The 11264-nt window shown below is 37.3% G+C and overlaps 1 protein-coding gene across 1 annotated transcript in view; it reads left to right on the top strand.

Annotated features, from left to right (window-relative positions):
* si:dkey-262k9.2 overlaps nt 1-6456 on the top strand; it is a 43170-nt gene extending 36714 nt beyond the window's left edge. The window contains exon 10 of the mRNA XM_036565269.1: nt 3604-6456. Coding sequence (XP_036421162.1) covers nt 3604-3649 — 46 coding nt within the window. The 3' untranslated portion in view covers nt 3650-6456. The remainder of the gene's footprint in view (nt 1-3603) is intronic.
* Nucleotides 6457-11264: the final 4808 nt, after the last annotated feature.

Below are 11264 nucleotides of genomic sequence, written 5' to 3'. Positions count from 1 at the left end.
CAGGTTGTGGATACCAGCTGTGAACACAGCCAACAGCAAACACATGAACTCAATGTACCCAGTTCATGTTGCAGGATAAACTGCAGTGGAATTGCCTTGTTTCACTGTAACTGTTGCAAAGTTGAGTTAGCTTTACAGATAATTGGCAAAAAAAAAACATTCAACCTAAAAGGCAATAGAAGGAATGGAAGTATTTTTATGTATGTATTTTAGATTAGATATATGTGTTATTATGAGACCTAAAACTGTGGAGTTTTATCTTCAAGTCATCTTTATTTCATATGCATGTAAAACATCATACTTTAGATTGGTTGTAACATACTACATATATCACACACACACACACATACACATGTGGGAACAAGATAATCAAGTCATACCAATGACTTAGTAAGGCATGGGAACAAGATCCTAATGTATGACCACGACTTAGTAAGGCATGATCTAGTTTCCACACCTTACTAAGTGGTGGTCACGACTTAATTATCTCATTCCCATGACTTACTAAGTCGTGGACATGCATCAGGATCTCATTCCCATGTGTTATTAAGGTGTGACCATGCATTATTTTTATTTATATGGCTGTTGTTGGAAGAAAACCTCGTATCTCCATTTTTGACGTTTTTCAGTTTTTGACATAATTTGAAAATGCCTGTTGGCCTTTTCATCGATTGTAAATTTCATAATAAATGGACTAAAAGAAATGACCCAAAATGACTTGGAAAAAAGTCTGGTTCCATTGACTTACGTTGAAAGTAAAGTAAAGGTTTTTTTCCTTCTCCTGTAAACTAATCGGGCGGCACGGTGGCGCAGTGGGTAGCGCTGTTGCCTCACAGCAAAAATGGCCTGGGTTTGATTCCCAGCCGGGCGACCAGGGTCATTTCTGTGTGGAGTTTGCGTGTTCTCCCCGTGTCTGCGTGGGTTTCCTCCGGGTACTCCGGTTTCCTCCCACAGTCCAAAAACATGCAGTCAGGCTGATTGGACACACTAAATTGCCCCTAGGTGTGAGTGAGTGTGTGACTGTGTATGTCTGTCTGTCTGCCCTGCGATGGACTGGCGACCTGTCCAGGGTGTATCCTGCCTTCTGCCCAATGACAGCTGGGATAGGCTCCAGCACCCCACCGTGACCCAGAAGGATAAGCGGTTTAGATGATGTATATATGTATGTATGTATGTATGTAAACTAATCATTTTGGAGATATGAGGTGTTCTTCCCACAACAGCGACATATTTATATATATATATGTGTGTGTGTGTGTGTGTGTGCGTGTATATATATATATATATATATATATATACATATATATATATATATATATATATATTCTACTGTAACATTTTCATGGAACCCGTGGTAAGAGAGGGGGCGTGGCTTATGCTGGTATATATAAATTCTGGGGGTCATGGTTTTGGGGGTTTATTTTAGAGTTAGAATGCTGTTGTGGCACATATTTACAAAGATCTATTTGAGAACTACATATCTGAGCCAACCCAGCCTGTGTAGTATAGAATTATCTATAATATATCTATATCACATAAATCAAGTCTAATTTTGACCTCAGAATCAGTGATATTATCTCTATTCTTACACCACTATAGTTGAGGTATTTGAGGATACAAGATTTGATCAATGAGCAAGACAGAAAGTTCACTAGAATTAGGTATTTTATTGATGCTAGCCAGCTAAGCCTTGTATCTTGTTGACAGCAAGTACCTTGACTTTATTGATGTCACACAGGAAACATATCACATAGTAAAGCACCGTACACCCACAAATGTAGGTACTTGGGGAAAACTAAGCGAGACTCACAAGTAGTGTAAAAGCGTAGATCTTATCATCAAGAGATCGCAAATTCAGTCCCTGGTGATGCCACACACATCCTTCCAAGAAAGCATGAAAGGGCTCACCCTCTTCCCAGCACTCAGATAGATACCAGCCTACACAACGCTCTGTTAGCTGACGTAACAGAACTCGACAGTTTGTGCTCTCCTCAAAGGATGTTGAGCTGTATAGCTCAAAAAGATGCCTCGGAAGAAGCACATGCTACCCTTTACCCTCCCAAATTGATAGCACTGTACAGGGAGATCTAGTTAGCAGGTGGAATTGGCTACAACTAAATTGAGGAGAAAAACTGCGTAAACAAACAACAAACAGGTTGAATTGGATTTTTGCCAACATTCTGCATATCATGTTCTGTCCTGCACCAGTCGCTACGAGAGAACACATTTCAGGGTGGGGCATGGATAGGTCACTTTAATTCAAAGGAGAAAATATGAGAGTCTTTATGTGAAGAGAACGAAGCCAAGTGTGTCAGGACTGTTTGAACAACCTAAATATGTCGCTGTCTTTGCACAATGAGAACTATTCATTTCTGTGTTTTCACAGTAATGATTAAATGTTCCTCTATTCAAAGCTAAAGTTAGCATGAAATCTCCCACTGCCTGGAACCACATCCACATACGATCAGTGGAAGTTGCTTCTTCCATTTTTCTTTTTTAGGTACCCAATAATGTTAGCAAAAATCAACCATAATTTAACGGAACTTTGTGTCTAGTGTTTCTAAGCACACCCAGGCCAGATTAGTAAGACACTCAATGGAAAAACAAATAAAGCCTGATGTCTAAAGTAGGACTTCATCAACTAAATGAACTTTCAGGTTTATTTTCTATGAAACTACTGTGTAAGCTTATGAGAGCAAATGAGGGCCCAAATACAGGCCCTTAAGATTTAATAGATCATATTTAAAGAAATTCACCAGCATTTTTCATCACATTATCTGCCAAATCTGTACTGCACAGTTGATCAACATGGTCAATAGTTTTTTCATTTCCTTGTACTTACTTAGAAAACAACAGACAATGCATTGATTCAAGAAGCTGCTAAAGCTGCCAAAGAAGCCTATTGGCCTCTATTGTAAGCATGTTTTGAGTCAAGGTTTTTTGGTCTTATTAAACTTGTATGTGCACATCCTAAAGGTTGACATTTTGCTGTGCTGGACCTTAAACAGGTAGAATATGTTCATAGATGTCATAAAACAGGCAAATGGTGACAAGGGACAGGCAACTTTGCATTTTGGAAATGTGAAAGCAGCACAGATAGTTTCACTGCCTCATCCAGCAGCTGAAGCGTCATGTGCACTTTCACATTCAACACAACCCAGTTTGAGCTGATTGTGGAGCTGCAGCCTTGAAAAAAAAATGATGCATTAGTGGAGAAACTAATCATTCTGACATTCATCAAGAAGTTCTAGCTGCTAGCTCACAGCCAGTCCTGGTTGTTGCCATGCAAATGCCAGAGACAACGGTGATTGGTGGAGTGAGTGCATGTTGCCCAAGAAAGCTTGCAAAAAAGTAGAAAATGAATGAGTGTTTAAACCCATATGACTGTATACATGTGTCTGAAATTGGACTAACATATGATGCTCACACTGTAAAGGCCTTTAGACACTAACTACATTAAAAACAATGCAAAGTGGCTGAGTTTTTATTAAGTTATAGGAAGAGAGAATTGAAATTGAAGTGTATATGAATGTTAAGGGGTTTCTCTCTCTCTCTCTCTCTCTCTCTCTCTCTCTCTCTCTCTCTCTCTCTCTGTGTGTGTAGGGTGTACACTGTACCAACGGAGCAGACGCAAAAAGGAGCCGTCTAAGACCAAAGTTCATGACTTCTTCTGGATCTTTATCAGGGACACCTCCACACAAACAGGGCTCCATAAAAACACACTCCCACCTCCAGCCCACACGCCCACTAACGCCCGCAAATCCCTTCATTTCTTTCAGCCTGTCATTAGCAGTGGAGGAGGCCTTTTTTCTAGCTGTCATGAGCTTTTACGCATGCTTTCAGATGGATTGGTTTTTAAATGAATGTACTCTTTTGTTCAAATGCAGTGTCCTCTTGCTGTGTACTGTACGCTGTCTCCCAGATCAGGGACAAAAAAAGCAAAAGAAGTTTTCCACACTGTTACCATTTGTTTTTAATAGAGACAGAGTGTTTTACTGTTTGTCTTAAACTCGCCCAACTGTAATTCTCTATTTGGACTGGTCTATTTTTAATTACTTTATTTGTTCAAATTCATCAGGTGTGTTTTCTACTAACATTTACTTTTAATTTTGTCAATATTTGTAGTCCTAAGCGAGATGGTCGAGCGATGAAGCTTACTTCAACTCTTCTGAGCATCTGACCATCATACAAACAGAAAGAAGCAGAAAGGGTCACGTCTACAGCAGTTTGTGTGATGGCAATTCTAAAGCTTTGTCGAATAGCCTCATACAAATTCTCAGTCACTGTAAAGAGTAGTAAGATGTATGAGGCCGGATTGATATTGATTGGGCAGAGCTACCTTGAGTGAGAATGGAGAGGATGTGATGAAGAGAGAGGGAAGAATGAGGATGAACGAGAGAGGGAGTGTATATATATATATATATATATATATGTGCACACACAGAAGTTCAAGTTTGGAATCACTTGCAAGATTAACAATATTAAGCAGAAGATGTATATTTTTCTGAAAACACAAATATATATATATATATATATATTTTTTTTTCTTTTTATTACGCCTTCAATTCTTTTCGGAGGACTTGCTTTTACATTTTTCTACACCTCCAAAAAAATCAATTTTTTTTTGCCAATTTTGTTGCATTTTCAGTTTTGTATGCTTCTATACATGAACTGTAATTCTCTATTTACATATTTTGGTCATGTTATCTGCCCTGAGATTTGGTTTCCACAATATACACCTTATTAGCATCAGTTTGTATACTTTTGTACTGTAATAACAAAATATTAATTCATTCCAAACTATTAAAAAATCTCTCTCTCTCTCTCTCTCTCTCTCTCTCTCTCTCTCTCTCTCTCTCTCTCCCCCCACCCACTTTGGAGAGGGAATCAGTAGCACTTCATTCAGGTGCTTGGGCCCCTTTATTGCAACTACACACTGAAATTCTGAAGTGCTATAGGCCTGCAAGGGAAGGCTTACACATGAGCTCAGGGGGACACCGGGCACTTTTTCCACAGGGGTCACTTTTTTCTAAGAGTTCTGAGAGAAAGCTCTTAAGGTAGTATCTGTACATGTGTTGGGGCTGAAATCTCTCGGTGTGCCAGGCTGAGCCCCGTGCATGTGCAGGTGAAAGGACGATGTGAAACATACAGGTGCAATGTGTTTACCCACACTTTCAGTTTCAAGAGGAGAATCAAGAGGTGCTCTGTGAGTACGCGTCTAGATGCTTGAGCTTGCCAGGGAAGTGCACCGGGGGTGCGTGTGCACGTGACTTTAAAGGCATTTGTTTTAAGGCTAACCGATGTAGACTGCAGTATAACAATCCTGTTAAATCTGTTACTGAAAGTGTTCTTGCACTGTTGCCATTTCAGATAACTACGAAATCATTTCAAAAAAAGAAAGTAGCAGTTTCTTTAATTGGATTTGCTTTCTCTCTTTCTGAGTCCATCTTCTTGGACAAAATTGTGACCATTATTTTTAGGGCGAAGCATTATCTTTAAACCGTTTCTTTAGTTTACCAGTCTTGCTGTCTGCTTTGGGCCTGACTAGCCTATTGATTTTACTCAATAGAAAAGATGAAAGATTTCTTGAAAGTGCTGATTCTTTGTCCTCACTGAATTGAAAAGTTACTGGGGCACCGGCTCTCCTAAATAAGAAAATAAACTTAGCCATTTTGTTACATGCCAGCTTATAATAAAGCAATTTGTTATTGCATTCACCGATGCAAAAAGAAGAAAAAGATTTTTTTTCTTTCTTTTTTTCAATGCAGCTCTTAGATTAAACCCATAAATCGTAACTAAGCTTTGTCCTCCAACACTGCAGACTCATATTAACCTAACGGTAAAATAAATAAATAAATCTTTCTGAGTAAAATAATCTTTCTAAATAGAATAATTCCATCCAGTCTGCCTTCAAGCATGTGAGACTGACATTTATGGAGATTTTAGGAGAAATAACATGCGCCATCGTTTGACAGTGACAGAATAATGAGGGTTTTCTCACGCTTTTACACTGTTTTAGCACTTTTATCTTTATTTTGTTTTGTTTTTCTTTTATCTTGTCAGTCTTGAAGACTTACCACTGGCTTTATGGGTGTTGAGAAGGTTTAAGGTGTTGTTATTGTTGTTATTGATGTTGATGTTTGTATACGGTGTATATTGTCATTACATATATTTTTTAAAAAATGTTTATACTGCCTTGTATTTCAACACTTTCATTCTCTATAGGGGTGTACGATACGGACGAATAACCAGCATTTTGATTAGATTGAGATTACATGTTAAATACATTGTTGGACTACACTACTGTTCAAAAGTATAGAATCAACATTTTCAACAAATAAAATTAATATTGAAAATACCTCATTTATGAAAAGTGAAATGGATAGCGTATAGAATTTACACTAAACCTGAAATATTTAATGAAACGTAACAATATAAGACCTAAATCTACATAATTAAAAAAAATATTTTCACTGTCAAAGTACTGTAAAATTTAATGATCAAAGCCTGTTTATAAACAAAAAAGGGTAAATGCATGTTAATAAACCACATACTGTATTTTAACAATCGTTAATTTACAGATCTGTGTTTATTTGAATAGTTGCTACTGTTATTATTATGGTAAAATACTGTACATCAGAATAACTAGTTGAAGCAGTGAAACTGTTAATTACAATAAAAGGTAGTATTAGAAGAAATTGGATAACTGTAATTTTACAGATTTTTACCATCATTGAGAAAACAGACATTTACTGTTAATTAATTTAATTTACAGTTTTTTTTTTTACAGTGTACATTTATACATTTAGCAGATGCTAATAACTAAAACAACCTACAATCCCATCATGTTACAGGGATAGGTGGTTTAAGAGTCTTGCTTACGGACTTTTATTATTTTATAGAAAATACCACAAATTAGTAAAACACCATGATTCCAAGCTTTTGAACAGTAGTGTGCATGAACACTCTTATCCATCAAAACACATAGACTCAGTCATCAGGACCTGTGATTGGTCAGGATGCTCACAGCACCCAGTAAAAAACACTGTGATTGGTTTGAGGGCTCATTTGCATATCACATCCCTCTGCGATAACTGTAGTAAAAAAAAGGACAACAGTGTAATAAACAACACATTGTGCAGCCCTATCTGTGAATTCATCTGCTTTGTTGTCTGTTGATTGTTTCTATGGAGAGGTGGGCTAGTAGTGGTGCTTTTCTTTTGGAAACAGTCCAGTCCTGGTTTATTAATGGACAAACAGTTCCACTTCTGCAAACTGGGGAATTCCATAATACAACAGAACCACACTATCTATAACCGCCATGAAATTTGCCTTGCTGTCTTTTGTGTCTGTGTACAGTCAAAATACTGATTTTCTAAAAACATGATTTAACGTGTATGTTTCATCAGCCAATCAGCACACAGTATAGTTCTATTTGATATTACGACCTCAGAGGATGCACCTTTACACACACAGTAGCTGCACTTCAGTCTCCATGCTTGTGCACTTCTGGTGCACTCGGAAGCTCTGGAGATTGGAACACAGCCGACGTAAACAGTTCTGCTTACTTAGATCCTAACTAGCCATGTACTCTGGGATTTTTAATGCTAATCTTCACTCAAGGACTTCTGAATTGTTTCTACTGAGGATTAAATGATAAATATTGAATGTTTTGTATACTGTCAGATGATTTATATCCTGTATGTTCATGTATTCTGGAAATAAAATATATTTAATCATTCTCTTCAATGTCGTTGTAGAATGTTTTCTTTATTTCTCTCGTCTGGTGAAAGCTAGGGGAAGATGTAATGAAATGTAATATGGAAAAAACGCAGTTCCTGTTTCAATACTCTTTAAACCTGCCTCAGCAACTTCAACTCAGAAATCACATCTAAGTTACACTGGCAGCCACTCGCGGCACATTGGATTGTAGTGAGGAGCGGATTTTTTTGACTGGAACGCACTGTCCCTCAGCTAGGTTAGCTAAAGTGAGTTAATCAGCTAGCGATGCAAACTTTGTACTAGAAATTTTGGTAACACTTTCTATGAATGTCACCTTTGTAAGCATCTATAAACACATTCATAACATGTTATAATGCATTCATAAGACATTAAAAACATAGCTATAAATATTTATAAAAATGCACTATGCATTATAGCCATGTTTATTATGCATTATGAATTGTTAACATAATACATTACTGATCATAACAAATTATAAGAGCTCATAAGTCATATTTGTCCGCTCTAAGTAAAGTGAAGCATACTGTACTAAAGCCTCCTCCAGAGTTAAGAGTGAGACTTCAAGTTGAAGTATTTGCTGAAGGATTTACTGAAACACTTAAACAAACACATGTAATTCAGTGTAATTCAGTGTATTTTTTTATAAATATTTATAACCATGTTTATAATGCCTTATGAATACATTATAACATGTTATAAATGTGTTTATAGATGCTTACAAAGGTGACATTCATAGAAAGTTACCGAAATATTTTTGTGAAGTCTGAACATAACAAGCAGAGTAATGAAGTTTTATCAACTGTATTAGATGTAATAGATATTAGATGAAATAAACACTCAACAGACTCTCAGTAACACATCAACAATCAATGATGTAGCAGCAGTGAATACATTCAGTAGATCATCAAGAGACTTTTAATTAACAGTGGAAATAAAATTTGTTTATAATCACTCAGATTAGTTGGTTTTCATTTTATTTGGTGTCCAACTTCATATCTGTAGATGTTTAACCTGAGAGGAACTGGACATGTAACAGGTTTAGTACTGACCATCTCAACATCCTCAACCAGCGGTTATAGACCTACTGAGACCATTCTGGAGCTTCACCGGATTAGGTTTTGGTTAAAGTTAGAGTTAGGATTGGGGCCAGGGTGAAGGATTAAGCTTTGGTTGAGGTTAAGGTTAGGGTTAGGATTAAGGTCAGGGTGAGGGTTAGGTTTTGGGTGAGGTTGGGTAAGATTGGGTTTTGCTTAATGGAGGTACCGTATAAAATCTACTCCATGTAACATGAACAATACATCTACTTAATGTAAGTCATATATCAAAAGTACATCTTCATAATGTTTACCTCAATGTATTCAGATGTTTCACTACTGCTACTCAACTGATATGTTGTTGATGTGTTACTGATAGTCTGTTAAGACTTTATTAATCATTTATAAAGGACTGCTCCAAATATTTTGCTGCTATGGCTCATAAACAGTTTTGTCTGCCATTTTTTTTTTAGAAAAGGAAAATACGAGGTGTGATTTCTGGGGAAGTTCTGCCACCAAAGTTGACACTTGTGTTCACTTTTTCCCTCACCCACCTGAGGCCCATTGATCTTTGTTGTGTAACATTCTACTTAGGCCATGACTTATAAGGGAATTCCATTGACTTTATAACACTTCGGCATAATAATATCAGTAAAAAGTAACTAGAAATTGTAGCTGGTTTGATATGAAATGCTCTGTTCTAGAAAAACCTGTTGATGGGAACCAGATGTCCAAACTTTTGTACTGATGCATCTAAAAGCTGCATCAGAAAATGCTATTTAAATAAATGGTTATGAATATGCCTGATGCTTAAAACATTGCTCTACGGTAGTTTTGAGAAGATTTTGGCCTTAAGTGTAATTTTAAAAACTGTATTCATGGTCAAGTGGTACATGTAGCATGTTATGAGGCACAAAAAGACCTCAACATCACTAAATGTGTTTGGAATTATTTTATCTCTGACTTTTGCACAGTACTGTATGTAGGTACTTGTAATAATAACATGTCCTGAATGTATTATACTATTATTATCACTGTCCAAAGAAAAACAAGTCTCTCCAAAATGGCAAGTTTACAGGAGAATGAAAAAATGTTCTTTTACTCTATTGTTTTACAGTACTTTTAAGAAGGTTTTGGCCTTAAATGTAATTTAAAAAACTACATTAATGGTTGTGGTACATGTAGTGTGTTATATGGCCCAAAGTCCCACAGAAAACTTTTTTTTTTCAGATTTACCACTGTTTTACCATCATCAACAAACTCAGGAGGTGTTTTGGATAGTAAATAAAATGGCTATATTTGTATTGTAGTCATTGTGACCCCTGGTTCCCATCACCACCACTGTAAAGAAATCTGAGTTGGTATATTTCTCTACACACAGCTCCATTACTGAATTATGGAGAACATTCTGAAGACCATTCACGCCCAGGCTGACTGCCTGTTTATGAGAGCTGTTTCTAGCATCTCCTTACATAATCACTCTTGTGAATCTTTCTCTTGACCTGCTAGGTAACATGTCATGGAAATACACTGTTACTAAGCTGATCTTGATGATAGCCCTTTGTCCACTGTCAGCATGATGTTATTTTCCATTGTTTACAGTCTCCCTTCATGGCCCAGTGAGCTTTCATACTGTGCGAAAAGCCACTTTTTTCCTTTTCGTTTGCTTTTTTTTCCCCCTAAAGTTTCTACCGAAGCAGACAAGTATTGACAAATCCTCCCTAGACTCCCTTTTCAAGAGTGACGTGGGAATCCAGTCGTGTGATTCAGCACGCAGAGCACAAAATATTTATTCAGTCAGTATAAAACACTTTCATTTCCTCCTTTCTCACATCACACTTTCCCAGTTTTGAGCTAAAAGGCCTTTTTTCTGAGCCTCTTGAGGGCGCTTGTGAGCCACAGAAGCTTTTATTCTCCACAAAAAGGCCACATTATTAATAGATGTGATAAATGCAGGGTATAAAAGGAAGAGAAAGGGGAAAAAAAGTGCTGAAAGAAAGTTGTGCATGGACACAGAGCAGCGTGTATTAATGTGGGCAATGTGGGTGGTTTCTTTAGGAGGGAGTGGACGCCCTTTGACTGTGTCACCACTAGTGTTTGGTGCAGCATGACGGCACATGTCTTATTCTTCATCCATCGCTATTGTTACAAACCAGGAGGTCAGGTTTACACCTTGTATGTTTGTTTTTATATCCTGTCAGGACAGGCATCAGAACTGTGCAAAAGTCAGAGACCACAATTCATTAAATTTTCCGTCAAAATGGCCTTTAAAGACAGGATAGTCATTTTTCAGAAGACAACTCAGCGCTGTGGGTCTGAAAGGATGTGTAGCTGTCAAGAAGCCTCACTGAGAAAAAGAAACAAACAAAGAAGCCGCTGATGTTGTCAGAACAACGGACTGACCACCCCAGTCTCATCTTGAGTCCAGACCTCAACATCACTGAATGTGTTTGGATTATTTGGATTATGAGAAGCAGAAAATGTAAC

This window comes from Colossoma macropomum, unplaced genomic scaffold, assembly GCF_904425465.1.
Source record: "Colossoma macropomum unplaced genomic scaffold, Colossoma_macropomum, whole genome shotgun sequence".
Classification (NCBI taxonomy): domain Eukaryota; kingdom Metazoa; phylum Chordata; class Actinopteri; order Characiformes; family Serrasalmidae; genus Colossoma; species Colossoma macropomum.
Note: the sequence above shows the minus strand (reverse complement) of the source record. Positions and strands in the feature narration are given on the sequence as shown.